The 21,587-nt window shown below is 46.6% G+C and overlaps 2 protein-coding genes across 6 annotated transcripts in view; one reads left to right on the forward strand and one right to left on the reverse strand.

Moving 5' to 3' along the window:
- The window catches only part of Smc1b (structural maintenance of chromosomes 1B), a 67,269-nt gene extending 61,012 nt beyond the window's left edge, over positions 1–6,257 (reverse strand). Inside the window, exons 1-4 of the mRNA NM_080470.1 lie at positions 6,129–6,257; positions 3,971–4,159; positions 2,059–2,171; positions 1,768–1,971 (exon numbers count right to left, since the gene is read on the reverse strand). Of these exons, the coding sequence (NP_536718.1) occupies positions 1,768–1,971; positions 2,059–2,171; positions 3,971–4,159; positions 6,129–6,237 (615 nt within the window). The 5' untranslated portion in view covers positions 6,238–6,257. The remainder of the gene's footprint in view (positions 1–1,767; positions 1,972–2,058; positions 2,172–3,970; positions 4,160–6,128) is intronic.
- A 102-nt stretch (positions 6,258–6,359) lies between these two features.
- Positions 6,360–18,870, forward strand: Ribc2 (RIB43A domain with coiled-coils 2). 5 transcript variants are annotated; one of them, NR_152195.1, is made up of 8 exons: positions 6,399–6,680; positions 7,177–7,258; positions 9,515–9,859; positions 12,247–12,365; positions 15,043–15,154; positions 15,785–16,012; positions 17,508–17,674; positions 18,441–18,869. NR_152195.1 is itself a non-coding variant. In NM_026357.2 (7 exons), exons 1-7 carry the CDS (start codon positions 6,567–6,569, stop codon positions 18,517–18,519), a joined length of 1,134 nt encoding a protein of 377 aa, NP_080633.2. In that variant the 5' UTR covers positions 6,399–6,566; the 3' UTR covers positions 18,520–18,869. The 5 variants fall into 5 exon arrangements, 3 of the variants coding, with proteins under 3 accessions (XP_006521362.1, XP_006521361.1, NP_080633.2); NR_164346.1 differs by having other exon boundaries at positions 6,398–6,680; positions 15,043–16,012; positions 18,441–18,870; NM_026357.2 differs by lacking the exon at positions 15,043–15,154.
- The last annotated feature ends 2,717 nt before the right edge of the window (positions 18,871–21,587 follow it).

Here is a 21,587-nt window from a genome sequence, read left to right on the forward strand (position 1 = left end):
GGTTTCTGCCACTGGGACAGGGCCAGTCAGTGGACATGGACTTCCATGAGTGTCAATGGCTGCCATGGGCATAAGGCTTGTTTATATAATAATGTACATATTTTCACATTCCTTCGAGGAATGTCCTCTCTGTTAACAACTCCATAACTTGAGACAGCATTAGCCCAGGAGGTGTGGCTAATGTCTTAGTAAACTGGTAAACAGTGGGACCTTAAGAGCAGCACTTAGGACTATGGGAAAGAACTCTAAAAACATGAGTTTGAAAATATATAATTTTAGGGCAGGAGAGATGGCTCAGTGGTTAAGAGCACTGACTGCTCTTCCAAAGATCCTGAGTTCAATTCCCAGCAACCACATGGTGGCTCACAACCATCTGTAATGGAATCAGTTGTCTTCTTCTGGTGTGTCTGAAGACAGCTACAGTGTACTCGTTAATCCTATATGCTTAACAAAGGTAGGCAGATATCTTGAGTTCTTTTACAATGTTAAAATAAAATGTGTGCTTGCTGTTTCCTAAGAATTTAGGGGCTGGGAATGCTGATTCATAAGATAATCAAAAGGGATCCTGGAATAAATAGCTGAATTGATATGTCAATAGAAAACTGGGCTTTGGTCTGCATGAAATGAGCTAGCAAAAAGGAATAGCAGTTAGTTCTTCTTTAGAATTTTTTTTCTAGAGAGGGCTGAGCTGTCTGGAGATCTCTGGAGATCAAAAACAGCTCTTCAAGATTTTTTTTTCTAACAGGATTTCTGACTTAGGTCTGAAAATCCATAGAGAGCAAACACGGTTCTTTTAGAATTTTTCATAGCTCTTTTAGAATTTTTTTCTAGGAATCCTAGCAAGAAATACTTAGGGAGCTGACACAGCTCTTTTAGAATGTTTTCTAACAGCTATCCAAAAACCCATGAGCTATCCAGATAGCTTTTATAAACTTTTACTAGCAGAGAGAGAGCTGTCTCAACCAGAGTTTTTAGAATTGTAAGAAAAAGCTGTCTAGAGCGCACATGTGTGTGTGAGAGAGAGAGAGAGAGAGAGAAAGAGAGAGAGAGAGACCCATGATTGTTTCTTTTCACTGCTCTCAAACACCCCTCTCTGAAAAACTCAGACCTAGCTGAGGTTGGTCCCTGGCAAACATAAAATAAAATATAATAAATACTGGTAATGTAATTTATTATGAAAAACTCTTAGTGATCGTCTAGCACTTTTACAAATGTACAAGAGTTAAGACCCAAAAGTGCTGAGTACCTCTGCTTATAGGCAGATATATAAAAAGTTTATCTTGGGGCAGCAAGATGCTATAGCAAGTAAGAATGCTTGCTGCCAAGCCATATATTTAGTTTCCAGGAATCATGGGGTGAAATACTTGAATATTGCAAGGTATCCTGTAACATAAACAGATCTGAACATGCTTGCACGCACACTCACTAAATGTCTGAAACTATTTACCATTTTTTAAAAATTTTCCTACTGTATATCAGACTTTGTTTCACATTACTGATGGGATCTTTTAGTAGCCCACAGCTAATAAAGTGGGTTGTTTGTTTTAATTTTTTTGAGGCAGACTTTCTCTGTATAGTCCTGGTTGTCCTGGAACTAGCTCTGTACACCAGACTAGCCTCAAACTAAGAGATCTGCCTGCTTCTGTCTTGTGAGTGCTAGAATTAAAGGTGTGCACCACCATGTCTGGATAATAACTTAAAATTTTAACATATTTTTTTCTATTTAATATATATTTACTAACTGGTAACATTTTCAGGGCACCTTACCTCTTCTTTCTCTATTTTTGCATGCTTCCGTTCTGCAGCTACATTTTTTTTCACATTAAAATGAAATTGTGCATCTTCTTCAGCTTTTTGTAATTTCTTTTTCTTTGCCTCATATTCTCCTATAAATTCTCCTGAAGTACTGATTTCTTCAAAAAACTGGGTTCTCTCTTTGGGCTTTTTCATGGATATTGACTCTACAGTTCCCTATTAGTAACAGTAAAGCACAACAGCATGTAAGATGTGGTAACATGTTTTTAAAATGAATCAAATAAAATGAGTACAACTGCTTACCTGAAAAACTAGACAGTTCTGTGCTTTGACTATTATGCCTATGTTTTCCAACTGGGCTACATACACAGAACGACTCACGGGTTTATCCCCAAAATGATATTCTGAGCACCCCCCTAAAGTAAACAAAATCAGCTGTTACAGAATGTTTTTCTTATTGAAATGACTAGTTTTACAATAATGTAACTAATATATTTATAAATAAGCTCATTTACTCAACAAATATTACATACTAAAGGATCTCAGAGAGTTCATATCTTAGAGATATAAACAAAATATTCAAATAAAATAGCATGTGAGAAAGTAGTATCAGAAAGGAGTGAAAACAGGTAGGGCAGTGGTGGCACACGCCTTTAATCCCAGCACTTGGGAAGCAGAGGCAGGTGGATTTCTGAGGCCTAGGTCTACAGAGTGAGTTCCAGGACAGCCAGGGCTACACAGAGAAACCCTGTCTTGAAAAACTAAAAAAAAGAAAGGAGTGAAAAAGATGGAAAAGAAAGATGGTTGGGTTGTTTCTGCATGTGGAGGAAGGTACTGCTTTTTTTTTCTTAGTTTTTCAAGACAGGATTTGGCTTTTCTGGAACTTGATTTGCAGCTCAGGCTGGCCTTGACATCACAGAGATCTCCCTACCACTGCCTCCGAGTATTGCATCACAATGCCCAGCTGGTATTACACTTCTTAATACAGTGAACAAAAGAATTTTTATTAAAATGAAGAATTCTCATTTAAAACATCAAAGGGTAGGTATGGTGACATGGGTAGGTGTGGTGACATGGCCTACAGTTCTAGCTCCTTTAGGAGGATCACTTGAGCTTGTGTTAACAACATACTGAGAACCCTCACAACTAATAAATGTCCAAAAGGAAGTGAGAAAATTGTCCAATGACTACTCCAAATAATAAAATGCAAAAATACTTAAATTATGTTTCTAAATATATATATAATTTAAGTTAGTAATACAGTTTTCACTCTTTAGAAATGTAGTAAAGTCAGACATAACAGTGCATGTGTGCAATGGCTGTACTTTAGAGCCTGAGTAGGATTGTGAGCTAAAGGTCAGCCTGGACTACAAGGCCCTGTCAAGAAAGGGAATAAGGGAAGGAAGGAAGGTGGGAGTATATTTTTTAGTGAAATAGAAACAGCAACAAGAAACAACAATACAATATATACCTACTTTTTATAACTCTATAAAGTTCAAGCATGATATATTTATTACAGATGAGACATAATAGTTTATTAGAGTAACAGAGAATTCATGAATAATAATAAACATGTATTTAAGTGTATATACGCCAAAAATATACATGTAATTATTTACTAACAAGCAAAGAGAAGCTGAGGAAGAAGTCGTATGATGTATCCATGTTAGAGGTAGGCTCCTTCCTTCATCTTAAGCAAGTATCCAAGTATAAAAAATGTTACTTGACAGTAAGAGTATAGAACAAGTGAGTCAGCTTAAGCAAGAGTCTTAACAGGAAATAAAACAGGTATATATATATATATATATATATATATATATATATATATATATACACATATATATATATATGTATATATATATATATATGTATATATATATATATATGTTATATGCTTCTAAGAAAAAGAAATCTTGCTGGGTCTGGTGGCGCACACCTTTAATCCCAGCACTTGGGAGGCAGAGGCAGGTGGATTTCTGAGTTTGAGGCCAGCCTGGTCTACAAATGAGTTCCAGGACAGCCAGGGCTACACAGAGAAACCCTGTCTGGGGGGGCGGGGGGGGGGGAGAAAGAAAGAAAGAAGGAAAGAAAGAAAGAAAGAAAGAAATCTTGTACTCACTATACCAGTGATTAGTAAGTCCCAGACTTCAAAGAGTGAGCAGGCGATCAGACCCTGAACTATAATTTACACACACACACACCCCTCTCTCTCTACCTCGGATAATCCTTGTGAATGTTTTCTCTTCTCCACTGTCCTCTATGTATATAATTGTCACACTTGCAGAAGAAGAAACAGGTTTTCCAGTATGTGCTCCATGAATAAGTTCTTGAATGTTTTTTACTCTTAAATTAGTTGTCTTTTCTCCCATTACAAAACTAAGTGCATCCATTACATTAGATTTTCCTGGAGAAGAAAAGAGTTTTAAAGATTCATTCTTAATGACTGAAAACCTTCTCAGAGCCAAAGAAATCAAACTACCAATAGAAGTGAAATATAACCAATATGCAAGTCTCAGAAATCTTGTCTGGTCACTGTTCAAAATTGATGTGATTAAAAGTCCAAGTAGGTGGTCTGTTTCTTTCATGTAGCTGGGGCAGAGTGGTATGAATGTAAGGATATAAATACATGAATCAAAAATGAATTAATGAATGTAAGGATATAAATACATGAATCAAAAATGAATTAAGTGAATAAAATTAAAACAAACATGAATCTCAGCACTCTCCCATTACTGGATATCACACTAGAGCAAACCATTTAACAACTCTATTTTAGTAATTCCCATTTTATAGAGAAATGATCGCATAAACATTTCAACAGCACACTATACCTCTATACTTAAAAAATTGAAAACGCTAAATGAATCTACAATCTTCTAAAGAATAAGACTGCTAGAATCTTCAGGATTTTTATACTTGGATCAGGGCAAGGGTTCTACAATTTCTTGGTAATAATGGCTCATGGTGCTTAAACTTGGCAAGGCATGACTAGAATTAAATATGTGCTTCCTTCCAGGAGTCTGGAATTTTGGCATGTGCCATCTCCCTGTGCACTGAGTCCATGAGACCTTTGATAGGTGATATTTCAACATGAGAACATACTGCTGAAGGAATTTATCTTTTCCCACTGCTGAGTTTGCTTTGGACTTCTCAACTGTAATGCATAATCACCCCCGAGTAAACAATATGTCAAACACTGAAGGATCTCCTAGCAAATCATTAAACCACAAGGAGATCTTCACCCAATGAGATCTTCACCCAGTGGTAGATTTGCTATATAAGGAATATTAAAGATGAGTCTGTTCTATCAAAACTATAAAACTTTTAAGTGCTCAGACTGCAGACATCTGCAGTGACTGATTTAGGAAAACTATTCTAGAAATTATCGTTGGGGCTCTAAAATTCCCTTTAATTCTTCCTATTAACTATGCTCGGGTTACAAGTGTTTTGTTTTGTTCCAACAAAGGCCAAATCCATTTCATTCTTAGTACTTGCGGTTGTTGGGCTGAGATGGGGGTTGGGGACGGAGATGGGACTACAGGGAAGGAAGGCAGGGGAAGGATGAGAACAGCCAGCAAGGGTTGGTGGCCCAGGATTCGGGGCTCTTGGGTCTAGTCCATTGGGAAACACTGAAACCTCAGGCCAGTGGTCTCCTGGGTCCCATTCTGGTCTACAGTGGGTAAAGGGGAGAGGGGGGTGGGTTTGATGGTGGGTTCTCGTCCCCCAACAACGGGGGGGGGGGCGGTTCAGAGGTCCCTGGATCCCCTCAGATAGGGAGGTGGGGGAGGGTTACAGATAGATGAGCTGGGCTGCCGAAGGGGCTTGGTTCCTTCAGACCAACGGGGGGGGGGGGGGGGGCGTGGGTCCCCTCAGGCCTACAGCAGTCAACAGCAGGGGACTGGGGTGGCTCCATCCCCTCAGGCCAACCAAGGATGGGGTGGGGGATTCAAGGTGACAGCCGGTCCTTGGGTTCCCTTGGGCCTACAGCCGTCAACAGTGGAGTCGGGGCAACAGCGTGGGGGTTGGGGGGGGGCCCTGGGGTGCCTCCGTCTCCTCAGGCCAGCAATGGGCAATGGCTGACCCTGGCTTTCCTCAGGCCAACAGTGAGGGCCCTTGGTCTAACATGGGACCCTGGGTGCCCTAAGGTCTACAGGGGTCCTGGGTCCCCTCGGGACTACAACAGTCACAACGGAGTTGGGGTTTGTGGTTTCGGTCCCGGCAGACCCACAGGAGGCGACAACGGGGGCTGGGGGGTGGCTCGGTCCCCTCAGGTTAACAAGAGCCGAGAGTGGGTCCCTGGGTCCCCTCGGGTCTACAGCGGGCGACAGCGGCCCGTGGATCCCGAGGCCGTGGATTTCTGGGGCGCTGGTTACCGGAGCCGTTGGGGCCAATGATGCAGGTGAACCTCTTGAAAGGGCCGATGACCTGGCGGCCTCGCCACGACTTGAAATTCTCCACGAGCAGCAGCTCAAGGTGCCCCATGGCTGCGCGCCGTGCCTCAGCCGCTTCCTCGTGCTCCCGTGAGGAAAAAAAAAAAAAAAGCGCGGGAAGAAATTCTTTTCGAAGTCTCGCGAGACTGGCGCGGGGGAAGGAGAGCGAGCGAGGCGCCGTTGCTTAGCAACGGAGGTTGGCGTTGCCCGGGGAATTGGATCCCTGCTCCGCTGCGGAAAGCGGACCGCCGGGACAGACTTGCTCTCAAACTTTTGTGGGCGCTGCTTCTCGGCGCTGTAGCTTTGCTTATTTCTGTGGGCTTTTCTTGCCGTGTTTTTTTTTTCCGGATAGCTCCTGAAGCCCAGCCGAGTCCCAGAGCCATGGAGGTAGCGATGTCTAAGGACCTACAACAGGAGGCCAACCTAGCCAAGAAGCGGTACATTGACCTGTGCAGGCAGGGACGGATCTTCGACGCCAGGAACAGGATCATTGGGGTGAGGCACTAGGGACGGGACAGAGAGGAGCCAAGACTTTATATGGAAGCAAAGTTTGGCTGTCTAGATTTGGAAATCCTTACCTTACCAGCAGGAGCCAGTTCTGGGAGCGAGGCATTTGCTTCCTTGCAGGTGACAAATGCTCTGGCTAGCTTGAGTAAGGTCCAGGAGGTGGGTGACCTTGCAGTAGTGAAATAGGCAGACTTTAAAACACAGAAAATGTGGTGGGATCTACACCAGCACTGACTGGAGCCTGGAGGGGAAATCAGAGAGGGCTTCACAGAGTAGTGGTACTTAAACAATGTTGGGAGTGTGTGTATATAGGAAATGAAGGAAGCTCTGGTGACAGCTGACAGCGCAGGCAGAAGACCCAGCCATAAGCAAAGGCTTCCACGTATGGGAAGGGAACCTTTAATGCTGTGGCCAGATGAGAGGGTTCGTGGCCTACTGAATAATGCTAGCTGGCTCTAACCCCTCTTCCCTTGTCCATTCCTAGGGAGACACACAAGCCTGGGATTTTCAAGTCCGTGACCAGAAGATAAAAGAAATAACTGACAAAGCTAGGCATGAAGCCTTTGGTGAGCACTTCTAAAATGCCCAGCTATTTCTTACGGCCTCTAAAATATCAGCTATCTCTTAGGGCCTCATGTCTTCCTCTTACAGCTGAGAAGAACAGACACACACACACACACACACACACACACACACACACACACGTATGAGCACATACACAGAGTTGTTCTTATGGCCTTTTTGTGCTCAGTTAGCTTAATAAGCATATTCTTCCTCTCAAGAAGAAGCAGTTATCGCAGTTACTGGTTTGGTTTTTGGTTTTTTGAGACAGGGTTTCTCTGTGCAGCCCTGGCTGTCCTGGAACTCACTCTGTAGACCAGGCTGGCCTCGAACTCAGAAATCCGCCTGCCTCTGCCTCCCAGGTGCTGGGATTAAAGACATGCGCCACCACTGCCCGGCAGCTTGAATTTTTAATGTACATCTTAGGAGATACATCTTTAAAATATTAGCATCGTTTTGTGTTTTCTTTAAAAAATTTCTTTCTCTCTAAAAAGGAAAGACTTTAAATACATACGTACACATTCTCTGCTTCAAAACTCAAGGCCGACCTTCTACAGAGGACAGCTGTTGGTATCAAGTGACACTTGTGTGCTGGAGCATGCGTGAATGCACACACATGCACGCATACATGCATAATACGCACACGTACACACGCGCTGGCACACAGACACAGACACACGCACACACGTGTGCTCACACGCACAAGCACGCACTCGCACACAGAGTTATCATCTCCACCATCTTTCTTTTAACATTTCCCACTTTGCTGTGCTCAGTTAACTGGATGAGTGTGTTCTTCCTGCCAAGAAAAAGCAGCGTTGAGTGGGAAGTTCTGAGCCACCCGGGGATTTACGTGGTTCAAGTCGCGTTCTAGGTCCTCGATCAGAATTTCAAACACAATCCACTTTTCCTTTCTTGGTTAGCAATTTCACAAGCGATTGAACATTTGTTTGTTTGTTTGTTTGTTTGTTTGTTTTATTAAATACCACAGGGGTTTGTAAATTTGTAAAAGGTGGACATATAAAATTTTAGAGGCGAATGGACTACCAACCTAAGTCTTAGAACATGGTCAGGAAAAGACAAAAATCTGTTGTCTGTGTGATTGTTGGAGGAGTTGGATTATGAGGGAAGTTGCTTTTCTTTTTTTATACTATTATACATTTTCCAAACTTTTCAGTCTTATTTACTTTTATTTATAAAGTAACTCAAACTTATAACACCAATGGTACAGACACCTGCAGCTACCACCAGGTCCGATATCAACATTTGCCATGTTGGCCTCTAGTTTTTTTCCTCTAAGAGTTTGTTCTGAGAACTGTATTGTATATAGCACAAGTGCCCCCCCATTATTATCCCCCACCCCACTTTTTGTTTTGTTTTGTTTTGTTTTGTTTTGTTTTGTTTGAGACAGGGTTTCTCTGTATAGCCCTGGCTGTCCTGGAACTCACTTTGTAGACCAGACTGGCCTCGAACTCAGAAAGACGCCTGCCTCGAGTGCTGGGATTAAAGGCGTGTGCCATCATGCCCGGCACCCCCCACTTTTTTCTTCTATAGAAGTGTGCATTTCCAATGTGTTTATACTTGTACTATCTATATAACCATAATAATATGAACTTGCTTTTGTGTGTCTTTGTGTCTATATGGTGTGTGTGTGTGGTGTGAACATTTGTGTATGCAGGTAGCACAGAAGGCACATAGACCAGGCTGACTTCTGCCTCCCACATTCTGACATTCTGGGATTGAGATTTTTAAATATATATATATATAATATATATATTATATATATGCTAATACTGCTGCAGTGACTGTCCAATGTTATGTCCCTTGTGTACATGTGAGAGGGACACTGGAGTGGATGGGTGGGTCAGATTGCTTTATTAGAAGTGTGTAAAGTTATGCTTCACTAAGCAGTATGTGGGACAATCCCAGCCTCATTCCTCACATCATTACTTCTGCAGCCTTTGGCAACATTTTAAGCATTCTTCCTGAAGTTCATTCAGTGTGCCCCACGAAAGGTTAATATTACTTTGTCAGTGTGTTGCCCACTTGGGTTTCTTTACAGTGCTGAGCCTTGTCCTGGCCTGTGCTTGTTTTTCAGTTGGTTTTCCTGTGTATTTAAGATCAGTTTTTAGATAGGTGATCTCTGCTCCTTTAATGGTTACAGTTTTTGGGACCTCCTCTTTAAGTCCTGAAAATTATTTTAAAGTAGATTCATTTGTACCCATCGTGGTTTATACAAATGCTATCTATGTCTTTCCCAGCTGCTGAAATGAAGCACAATGACAAAGTCATGTGCATGGCGCATGACCGGGAACAGAGGCACAGGAAACAGCTGTGTAGAGCTATCAATGACTTCCAGCAGAACTTTCAGAAGCCAGAAACTCGACGTGAGTTTGATCTTTCTGACCCCCTGGCCCTCCAGAAAGAGCTTCCAGCCCGCATTTCAGACAATGACATGCGGAACACCATATCAGGAATGCAGAAGTTCATGGGAGAGGATTTAAACTTCCAAGAGAGGAGGAGGTTCCAAAAGGAACAGAGCAGAGAATGGTTTCTGCAGCAGCATGGGGAACGGGAGAAAGCCCGGGCTGACCACCTACTGGCAGGTAATGAAAGAAAAGACCAAGTCACCCTCTAACCCAGTTTCAGTGGCTGCTTTTCAAAGCCCTACTAACATTCCAAAAATCAAAAACCTCGGTCCTAGGAGTCCGCGTCTCCACCGTGCCTCCACAGGACAGGGAACACATTTGAGCACACGCATTGCCCTGGTTTGCTTTCTATTGCTGTGACAAAGCAACCGCACCAAAAGCAACCTGTGGAGGAAGCTGTGTAGAGCTATCAATCTGCTCCATCCCTGAGGGAAGCCAAGGCAGAACTCAAGTAGTGCAGGACACAGGAGGCAGGCACTGAGGCACAGCCTGCCTGGAAGATGAATAAATGCATATAAGTCTCGCAAGTCTCCTGGGTGTGGAAATGGAGGTTCCTTTGGGTACTTTGGGAGCCCAGGCATAGGCCCAGTGCTAGCAGGTCCTCACCAGGACTCTCTGGACCCAGGGGACCTCTAGATTCAGACATGAAAGAACCTCTCCAGGAGGAATGCAAAACAAAACAAAACAAAACAACAAAAACAAAAACCCAGCATGTTCTGCCTCTGGGGAGGCGATCAGCCCCTCCTAGACAGGCAGTCACAGCAGCCTCTGGTCCTCTGGGTCCATCGCTAGTGACTGAAGAGCAAACCTGACCTAAGTGGGAGCCACCGCCCTCCCCTCCTCTGCTGCTCCTGTCTCTGTGATAATTCACTCTCCTCGATCAGCTTGGGTTCCTCCAGGCCTCCTCTCTCCCTGATGGTCTTCCTTCCCTTCCAGCCTCCTCTGTCCACGTGTCCTAGAGTTGCTGTGGCCAGCCTGGTCTGGCCTTGTCTGTTCTCAGCCTCAGCCTCCCCGAGACAGACATTTATCTGGCTCCCAGGCCAGTTCCCTCCCTGGGCTGTTCTGTTGGATCTGCTCCTCCTTCAGCTCCCCACCCCCCATGCCTGTCAAACCATGAACCTGGGAGGCAGTCCTGACCTCACCTTCAGCCACCTTCAACTGTGCCCCTTCTCCCTCCGAATACACTTTGTAAGATGCCCTAACCAGCCATCCCCTTGCCCCCACCTGAGACAAGCATTGTCCCACCTGGGCAGGTTTCTGCTAACCGCTTTGTAACTGTTTCCTCTCCTCTCTAGTCCTCTCTTAGCATGACAGGCAGAATTAGACTTCTTGCATACCGTCAAGTTCAGCCATGCTCTCATCCAGCTCAATAGTGTCTTCACAGGATGAAGATGAGATTGAAATCATCGCACAGCCTACAGGTTCTCCATGCTGGGCCTTTGCCTACCTGGACCACACCAGCTCGTTCATGGCGTTTCAAACGTTGTGGCTCTTTCACCTTGAGCTTCCATCCTGTCTCTCCCACCTCAGGTCCTCTGCACCTGCCCTGACCATTTAGTCCTTCAGAGATGAATAAACGTGGTCTCCTAGAGAAGCTCTTTCTTGGGCCCTATCCTCCAACCTCCCAAGCCAGGCATTCCCTGTATTCTCTCTCCCCCTCCCTTTCCTCTATGACTATCACCCTTTGTTTATCTCGTTTCTCTATGTTATGTATGCGTCCTGAGCAATATGGGGCCCTATCTCTGCTCTTTGTCACCCTCTGGAACATGGATTAGCAAATGAAGAATGAGCTGAGGGTGAAGGTGTACTGAGGCCATAGAGTCAAGGCTAAAGAGACTGTCCCTGTGGGGCTGGGATGTAGCACAGTGTTGGAGCGCTTGCCTAGCATGTGAGGCCCTGCATCCCCAGCACAAGGAAGAGGCTGCGTCCTTTGGTTTGGGAAATATGATGGAGCCCCTCAAAGCACAAGCACAGAAAGTCACTGCTGGCCAGTGACTTTCCCAGTCTATCGCACACCAGCCCTGAGCCTCACAGGCAAGGGTGGGGCACAGAGGTTAACCAACAGCTGCTGTTAACAGTGCTGGGCCACATCTTGAAGCCTGTTCTGGCTACAGGCCTTTACACTTCACTCCTCGTGCCCGTGACCTTCATCCTTCACTGGCCCAGCAAAGTTCTGCTACTGCTCCACAAGTATCTGTGACCTGGCGCTCTACCCTGGGTCTTGACTGGTTTCCGTAGCCTTTTGTCCTGGGTTCCTACCACTTCTTGCCTTTGTAAGGCTGAAACCATCTCCTGATAGGCCAAAGTTAGCAAGGCCTAACTAATCTACCTCAGGACTGCTGCAGATATCATGAATTCACAACAAATATCATCGATCCATAGAGATTGCTTTAGTACCCCTTGCTCACAAAGATGTAGGAGCCACACTTAAATCTCCTAGAACCTGTGAGGCATATACACTCCTCTCCCTCCACTCACTCCCCCCCTTCTCTCCCATGGTAAGGGATGAGAGTGAATCACCATTGGGTGGTGCTTCTGGGTGATGGCATCGTATCTCCTGGCAGAACACCTCCACACTCAGACGAGACTCAAGTTTGATGAAACAGCCAGAGAGTTGATGAAGCTGGAAGGCTCCACCAGGAAGGAAGTCTGCGCAGCCGTGAAAGCGTTCAACAAGAATCAGGTATACACACCCCCAGCTCAGTCTGAAGGGAAGGACATGCACACAGCAGCTTCCCAGAGGCTCCTGGAGTTTGGAGGGGTTCCAGACCAGCTCATGCCACCAGCTCTGACAGAGGGCTCACCCCATGAGAGTGGTAGATGAAATCTGATTTGGCTTTTACTCATCTGGGAACTGCTTCTTCCTGTTTTTTGTTTTATTTTGTTTTTGGTTGTTGTTGTTTTGGTGTGTTTGTGTGTTTTTACATGTGGTTCTACTCCTGGTGGTTTCCCTTGTCTCTAGACCTGTGATCTCAGGAAGAAGATCGCTGACTTGACTTCACACTAACTCTTGGTATTCTTGTTTTTATTTTTGTTTCTTAAATCAAGACAAGGTCTCACTATGTAGTCCTGGCTGTCCTGGCACTCAATGTGTGTGGGAGACTGGCCTCCTCAAGTGCAAAGAGATCTGCCTGCCTCTGCCTCCCGAGTGCCACGATGCTTGGCTCAGTCCAGACATTTTTAATAAGCATCTGCAGTGGTACCTTCCGGCCCCACAGCTTCCCATGCAGATGGATGCTCAGGGCAGCATTGTCACAGTGCCTCTATCCGAGGAAGCTGCCCTTCAGCCTCCACAGCTCCTGTTCCTGACAGGTATCAGACTTCGCCATTTAGCCAGGAAAAGGAAAGGAATTTCCACACTGGGCACACACCTGTAATTCTGGCACTCCAAGGATATGGTAGGAGGAATTCCTGCCCCTGCTGGGCTACACAGAGAGTCCCTGTCTCAGAGAAGAAAAGAACACCTCAGATGAGCCATTGGTTGTCAGCAGGGCAGGCACAGTGGGGACTACTTATTCTATCAGAAGGTAATATCAGGATTTAGCATGCAGACTTCTGAGCCTGCCTACAAGGTTCAAGGCAAAGCCCTTCTCTGCGGCCTTAGTCAAGCCCATAGATGCCTGTTTTATCATGTGTAGAATGAGGGTGAAGGCAACATCCACCCAAAGGCGTGCACTATTGCTCTGGTAAGGCACACCTTAGGCTTCAGTGGCTCGCAGGATAAAACCAGTGTTCTCCTCCATCCCAGGCTGGCTCAGTCGGAGCAGCTGATGGAGAGGATTCCTGCAGTGCAGAAAGGAGAGGATGTGGTTGGTCCCATCCGTGTCCTCCAAGAACCTGCACAGCCACCCTTGCTCACATTTTATAGGGTAGAATATGCCCATGGTCAGGCACAGTGTCACAGTCAGTGGTAATGACTCTTACACTTGCTATTCAATTTGAGAACCCATGTGGTGTTAGGACAGTTTGGCACATTGTCAGGACTCTGAATGGTAGCCACAAGTTTAAGATTTATTTGATTATCTTTTTAATCGTGTGTGTGTGTGTGTGTGTGTGTGTGTGTGTGTGTGTGTGTGTACCATGTGAATGCATGTACCTTCAGACGCCAACTGCCAGAGCCTCTGGAGTTGGAGTTACAGGGAGCTGGAAGCTGCCCAATGTGGGTGCTGAGACTAGAACTCAGGTCCTCTGCTCTTAAACACTAAGCTATCTTTCTAGCTCTGGTGGCTGATACTTTTAACCCTGGCAACAATCCCCTGTTAGCATGTTTGCCTATTTGACTGCCCTACCAGAGAGGCTGATTAATGCCTTCTCATTGATAAAGAAAGGCTCAGAAGGGATGAGTGGTTATCCAAGGATAGCCACGTACTAAATGGTAAGCATCTGATTTTGTTCTTGTCTGCCACAAAGCCTGTGCTGGGTGACAAGGCAGCTGTCCCCTTGCAAACCCCTGCCTGTGGCGGGTTGGTCTGATGCTGCAAGTATTCTAATGCTAAATACTGGCTTCTCAAGATGTGGTTGCCTGCCACCTCAATGAGCAGATTCTCTTGTATACCAAATGATGCTTTATGAAACCTTACTCCCCAATTTAACTGGTCAGTAAAAGGCTAGAGCCTGTGATTGGGCAGTGGAGGGAGAAAGATGGGACTTGAGGACCGAGTGAGGGGGTTGCAGGTAGAAGGAGAGGAGGAGAAAGAAGACAGAGGTGGAGGAGGCTGCCATGAGAGGAGATGAGCAAGTAGCCCGGAGAAACGGCAAGTGACAAGAGATTTTAAAACTGGGAAGTAAGTTAATAGAGCTCTAAGTCTGCCCAATCTAGGCTTACAGCTTGAAAATAAAATACCTGGATTGTGTGTCTTTTATACAGGCTAGCTAGGATTGTAAACCCATTCTACACCCGCCTTGCAAGTCCTCTGCCCATTCTTTCTAAGATCAGCTGACGCTGGAAAATGTCTCCTAATCCATCTGTGTTAGTCAGGGCTTTCTAGACAAACAGAGTGATAGAATGAATGTAGATTTGCTATAGTTTTACAAGCTATGTATGGGTCAGGCTATTCCAACAGTGGCTGACAGAAAGTCCAGAAACCCAGTAGTTGTTAATCAGCTCACGAGGCTGTCACCAATATACCTCAGAATCCCAAAGAAATGGGCTCTAACACAGTGGAGTAATGAACTTGCCAATGAGAGTGAGGACAAGCGAGCAAAAAAGCAAGAGCTTCCTTCTCCCATGTCCTTTATATGGTGGCCAGCGGAAGGTGTGGCCCAGATTTGAGGTGGATCTTTGTCTTACTGTCTATCGCTGTGAAGAGACACCACGATCAAAGCAACTCTTATGAAAGAAAGCTTTTAAAAACTTACAGCTTCAGAGGATTATCACCGTGATGGGAGCGCGGCAGCACGCATGGTTCTGGAGAAGTCGCTGAGAACTTTTCATCCGGATCCGCAGGCGCTGAGAGACAGACACTGGGCCTGGTGTGGACACCTCCGAATCCTTTTGATCCCTTTGGGAGCCATTCTTATTCAAACTACTATAGTCTTCCCACCTCAAATGATCTCCCCTCACCCCCGCGAAAAAGTCCCTCGCAGCTTGAGTTTTAGTTAAGTCCAGATGTAGTCAAATTGACAACCAAGAGTAACCATCACACCACCTCTTGACTGTACAGAGAAATACCTATAGTCTAGAGAGGGCAGGCGACTTACTATACAACTCACACAATCCCTCACCGCCGGGCTTTGACTGGTGAGTGAACAGGAACTCATTTGTAACCGGAGCCATGCTGAAACTGTCTGGACTGCTGGGGCAGCAGTGCACTTCCACCCTTAGAAGTCACCCTGTGTTGGCTTGTTGTGCACAAGTATCTAAGAGTTTTAGGGAACACGGGGTGCACTGCCTAGAGACAAGCCAGTGGGGCAGTGTCTTGCTTTGACAAGCTGGTATAGAAATTCACCGTTGTACACACTGCTGTGGGGAATGACCCAAGGCCCAGCCACTGCCCAACAGTGCTCTAATAGCTGGGGTCCGCAGCCTGCAGCCAGGGCTTCAGATGGGAGGTCTTGACCCTGCAAACACTCCAGCGTATTCTGAGGTCCTTCCCTGTACAGGTTGTGGAGTTGACAGAAAGAAAGAGGCAAGAGAAGCAACAAGAACAAGAAGACAACATGACCGAGATCACCAACCTGCTGCATGGAGACCTGCTTTCTGAGAACCCTCGACCGGTGGCCAGCTCCTTTGGGTCTCACCGTGTGGTCCTTGACCGCTGGAAGGGCATGAACCGAGAGCAGCTGGAGGAGATCTGGTTCACGCAGAAGCGGCAAATCCAGGAGAAGCTGGTGAGTCCCTCCCGGGCCACACAGTCACCTCTGCACCCCTGAACGGCCCACATACCTGGCTCCTGTGTCAGTGCTCACTCTGAGAGACGCTTCTGCTGCAGGCAGTTTTCACTGTGGTGAGGGATAAGAGCCAGGAAATCTGGCCACAGGTGATGTGTTTAGCATGCGTGAGAGAGGAGTAGAGGGTGGCTGCAGCCTTGTGGAGGATGGAACTCCATCCTCCATGATGGGCGCCATCATGGGCAGGTGTAGATGAGAGGAATACTCAGGCATGGTCGTCATTTATAAGCAGGGACCTGATGAAACCAGTGGGGAAGGGGTGGGTAGACAGATGCCAGAGGGATGTCCTGGGGGGGGGTCAGGGAAGGAAGTGTCCCTAGAAAATAGAGAAGAAACCCCTGCACCAAAGTGACTCCCAGGATGTAGACCCGGGCAGGCAGATGTACTGGGGTGTGGAAGGGCTGCCCTGTGAGAAGTTCATGGTGGGCTGGCCAGAGTGGAGAGAGCAGAACTTAAATGGCAGACTTTGCCTGTCTCTTGGGAGCCACTTTTGTTCAATGAAACTCTGCAATGAAGGTTGGCCACCTGCCCTGAACCCAGCATTTTGGTCCAGTTTTTAATCTACAAGATCTAAAGGCAGGAACACACAAAGGGAGAAAGACCACATTAAAGTGGCTGCTCGGGCCCTTGTTCCGTGGCTCTTGCTTCCTTGTCTTCCCCATGCTCTCTGAGCCCTGGGTGATCTGGGAAATGGAGCTCACAGTGAAGCAGGTGTGTTGCCAGCAGGGTACCTTTGAGCAGCCTCTTTACAGAGAGGCCTCTGAGATTCCCAGAAGTATGGCCACACCTCTCAGGTGGCAGGTGGCTAAGCCGGTGTGGGGGTGACTTTTGGTCCTGACACGAGGCCATGCTGAACCCCCCTGCCCCTCTGATGTGGATGCTCAACCTGGCCCACCCTGTTGCTTCTCCTGAGAGACTATTTGTGGGAAGTCTGCTGAGCTGAGCCTCTTGGGAGCTACTGTCCTCTGGAGGGCTCCTTGCTTGGCAAAGAAGGTTCTGGAGTGCATGTCCTGGGCTGAAAGGCAGGTTATCTGGAACTAGGCTATCCCCAACATCCCCATGGTGACACTGTTGTTACTGAATGAGGCTTATGTCTTAGATAAAGGGTTCCTAAGTGACCCCAATGTTGGACAGCTTGCTTGGGCAGTATCTGGTTTTGCAAAGCCAGCTGGGAATCCTCCTGAGGACCTGACAGGAATCAGCCTGTCTGGGAGTATTGTGGAAGCCAGGTCCCCACTGTTCCTTCAAGAACAAGAGGGCATCAATGACATTTTAGGGCAGGAAAGCAGCCAGGCCATGCAGGACAAAGGCAAGGTCAGGGGGGAGATCACCTCCTTTCTTTTCTCCAAGTTTGAGTTTTCCCCATCCATAAAAAGAGGCCAGGCCTCCCAGATGAACCCCTTGGGCCCAAGAGAATCCCTTTTCCTGCCTCCAGAGGCTTCAGGAGGAAGAGCGCCAGCACAGCATGGACTGGGATTTGCGCAGGATCCGGAAGGCTCATGCCAGCCTGCTGCATGAGCGGCAGCAGCAGCGCTTGCTTCGGGAGCAGCGCAGGGCCCTGGACTGCAGCAACCTCAACCTGGCCAGGCAGCAGTACTTACAGTGAGTGCCAGGAACCTCAAGTGGGTGCAGAGTCGGTGGGCAGCCCCACAAGTCGCCATGTGTACCTATGTGCCTGAGGAGCACACATCACAGGGGAAATCGGGAGGCTTCATGGCTGAGCCTTGGGGTTCAGTCGTAGCCCACTGTTTGGCATCTCCAGGTAGAGGGAAAGAGGGCTCCCAGGCTCTTTCACATGTCAGTCTGCTGGGTACGGAAAGAACCCCAAGAGCAGCTCTGGGGTGTGTCCATGCCAGCTAAAGTAGCAAGTGACCAGGTAAGCATTTGCCACTCAGCTAGTCTATCCTTGAGTCCTGAAGGGAACCCAGGGGTCTGCTCCAGTATATATATATATATATATATATATACATATATACATATACATATACATATACACATACACATACACATACACATATATACATATACACACATATATATACACATACATTTTTTTTAAAAATAATGTGCAGGTGTTTCACCTACATGAATCCTGTGTAGCACTTGCATGCAGTGCCCACAAAGGCCAGAAGAGGGCATCAGATGCCCCTAGGACTGGAGTTCCACACTGATGTGTGCTTCCATGTGGGTACTGGGAACTGCACCTGAGCCCTCTGCAAGAACAAGTACTCTTAGCCTCTGAACCCTCTCCTAGGCCCAGGAAGCTCTTGTGAGCTCATTCATGTTGGAACAGATTCTGTAGCGTGTGGATAAAATGGTCCTGGGCTTTCCCCACATGTTTGCTCATCTCTTTTTCTTTTGTCATTAGGAAAAAACAAATGAATACAGCCTCCTCAAGTCAGCCCACAGAAGACTATTTCTCACAGTTTAATACAAGGAGCCGCTGAGAGAACCGACTGCTTTCCTTGTTTATAGTAGTTCCTCTAGGAGTCACGCTTATTTCAAAGTGAATCTGCTCCTTGGTCTGAACACCCCGTATGGGCATGTGCACATGCGGTCAGGCTCTGCTCTGGGAAGAGCTCTAACATGGCTTTGGGTGCTGTGGACATAGGACACAGTGAACCATTCCAGAGAGGCTACACTGAGGCCTGTGTGCTGCTCAAGCTCCAAGCTGGCTGCTCAGCCATTCTCTGACTCAGTGACTGACCATCATAGGTGTTGTTCGTGTGCCCCATGAAGCACTTCTTCCTCAGCTTCTCACCCACCATAAAGAGGCACCAACCTGCTTACCACTCCCATTGTCTAGTGGAAGAATCTGATTTAAAAGAGCACATCTGGCTTATGGTTGCTCCCCACCCTCTCCTCGCCCCCAGAAAATGTCAGCACTCAGGATTGAACCCACCAAGCCTGGCTTTCAGCCTTTTTATCTCCCAGCCCCTGTAACAAAGGCCCCAGGCAACAGTGGCTTCTAGAAAGCACCAGTTTTTATTTCTTGCTGTAAGAGAAGCAAGCTGACCTAGGAGCCCTGCTGGTTGGGGGAGGACCCAGTGCCCTCTGCTTTTTGCCCAGCCTCCAGGGCCACTGTAGCTCCCATCCTAGGGTCTGGGCCTCTGCTCCAGCTTGCAGCCCTATGCCACATCCTGTCATCAGATCCTGGGCAGTGAGTGTTACCTCCCTCCAGGGATGTGGTCCAGAAGCACTCATTTCACCTCTGCTCACATCTCCACTCTGTCTTGAACTTCAAGAGTGCTCCTTCTTGAACAGCGAGAGTGTTCCCTCTTGGTCTGGACATCCCCAGCATAGCTGCATTCTCCGAGAAATAGGCTCCTGCTGACATGGCCAACAGCAGACTTGAAAGCAGGGCTTTCAGGAATGTCAAACTATTCCTGAAATGAGGTCACCAGAGCAGGAGAGCAGTGTACACTCAGTGGCCACCTCTTTTGCCCACAGTTGTAAACAGGTTTCCTTGAAGGACTGTCCTTTAAAAACACCCACCTGAACCAAGACACCAGTGGTAGTGACTAAGTGGCTCATGGTGTTGGGTCAACTGCAGTAGCCACCCACACTTTCCTACTGGCTTCACTCTGTCTGGGTCATCCCATACAGCCTGGTGCTTTTCTCAGGGACCACCCTTACACCCCGTGAATGACTCCAGCCACAAGGAGACTTCTTTGGCTGGAGCAATGTAGAATCCTATGATACTGACTAAAACGTTGCTAGAGACCCATGGAAATCAAAGACCATCTGAGAAGAGACCAGGGCCCAGTCCCTTCAGAGGAACCTTTGTCGGCTACATGGTGCCCACCTATATACTTAGGTGGCCCCACTGCCAAGCCCAGGGCACCCACCTCTAGAGCCTAACCATCATTTCCTGAACAAGAGCTTCCGATTCCAAGAGTGCCTTATGAGACAGGAACACAGGCCAGGAAGAGAGGGTGGGGGTGGGGCTTTCGGGGAGGGACCTTGAAAGCACTACAACAGACCACACAGAAGACATTTTGAGTTCTTTACCATTCTGAGGGTTAGAAGATTGTAATGGAGATGCCAGGACGATAAGGACACCAGTCATATTGTGTTAACCAGTCATATTCTTGTTAACAATTGCACTTATAATTACCCTATTTCCAAGTATCTTAGTTAGGGTTTTCATTGCTGTGAAGAGAGACCGTGACTAAGGCAACACTTACACGAAAACCACTTAACTGGGGACAGTATAGAGTTTCAGAGGATCAGTCCAATATCATCATGTTACTCCCCATGGACAAGCATTCAAACACATGAGTCTATGGGGGTCAAATCTATTCTAACCACCATACAAGTAAGGTTCATACTTGGTATGAAACCCAAGTCATCCTATAGCAGAATGAAGTGCCTAGGGGCACATGGGTCTGTCCATCAGTGAATCTATGGGGAACTTTGGTGCCCAGGCTGAACAAGTCTGCTCCAGACAGGATTCTGTTGATGGACAATAGGCAGCCAGCTGAGGTGGTGATTTGAATGAGAATAGCCCCCACAGGCCTGTAGGGAATAGTACTATTATGAGATCTGGTCTTGGAGGAGGTGGGTCCTTGGAAGAAGTGTGTCACTGGGGTGGGCTTTGGGTTTTTAGAAGGTCAAGCTGGGCCTAGTGACTCACTCTCTTCCTGTTGCCTGCCAATCTAGACCCCTTGGCTCCTTCTCCAGCATCATGTCTGTCTGTACACGTCCATGCTTCCTGCTATGATGATAATGGACTAAACCTCTGAACCTATAAGCCAGCTCCAGCTACATATTTTTCTTTATAAAAGTTGCCAAGGTCACTGGTGTCTCTTCACAGCAAGAGACAGTGCAACTAAGATGAAGGAGGTAGAGTGAAAACAGGAGGGGCGAGGGGGCTATGTCTCTTTACTCTTTACTTTAAGCACCAAGGCCTCTTCACGTCTGAGATCTCATGACAGCCCCTAGGCAGGGAATATCCTATGACTCAGTAGAAGATTTGAGCATAGACGTTCATTCCTACAGAGAAGTCCTGGCTTGAGTCACATGAACACAGAAGACTGCAAACATTAGCAGTCCTAATGTCTACACACAAGGATTCAGTGTGCAGAGACATACCTTGCTACCCATTTCCAGTAGATTACTGTTATGTATCTAATTATGTCTGTGTGTCCCAAAAAGGAGAGCCTAGTTTGAAATCCCTTTTGGTACCATTACAGGCATCCTCTGCTGATGGCCAGCAGCACAGTTCCCTGTGGTCCAGGCAGGAAAAGGTTAACTAACCCCAGGGCTTGGGACACTACTTAAGTCCAGCAACATTCTGGGCTAAGTGATTTCCCACAGCTAGAAACTAGACCCAGGGCCCAGATAGGAGCCCTCTGCTATGTTTCTGAATAGCCTATTAGATTTTACACACTCAACAGAATGCTCCAGAGGGCTTTTGATTTTGTCTTTTAATTTTATTATTAATATTCTATTATAAAAACTTCAAACACAGAAAAGCTAAAAGAACTGCACAGTATGCATGCACCCACAGCCT

The sequence above is a fragment of the Mus musculus genome, chromosome 15 (assembly GCF_000001635.26).
Source record: "Mus musculus strain C57BL/6J chromosome 15, GRCm38.p6 C57BL/6J".
NCBI classification, from domain to species: Eukaryota; Metazoa; Chordata; class Mammalia; order Rodentia; family Muridae; genus Mus; species Mus musculus.

Excerpts from the sequence above, each read along its gene's own strand:
- Ribc2 (NM_026357.2), top strand. The coding sequence starts at position 6,567 with ATGGAGGTAGCGATGTCTAAGGACCTACAACAGGAGGCCAACCTAGCC. Across the intron at positions 7,259-9,514 it reads AGCTAGGCATGAAGCCTTTG|CTGCTGAAATGAAGCACAAT; the intron begins GTGAGCACTTCT and ends TGTCTTTCCCAG. Across the intron at positions 12,366-15,784 it reads AAGCGTTCAACAAGAATCAG|GTTGTGGAGTTGACAGAAAG; the intron begins GTATACACACCC and ends TTCCCTGTACAG.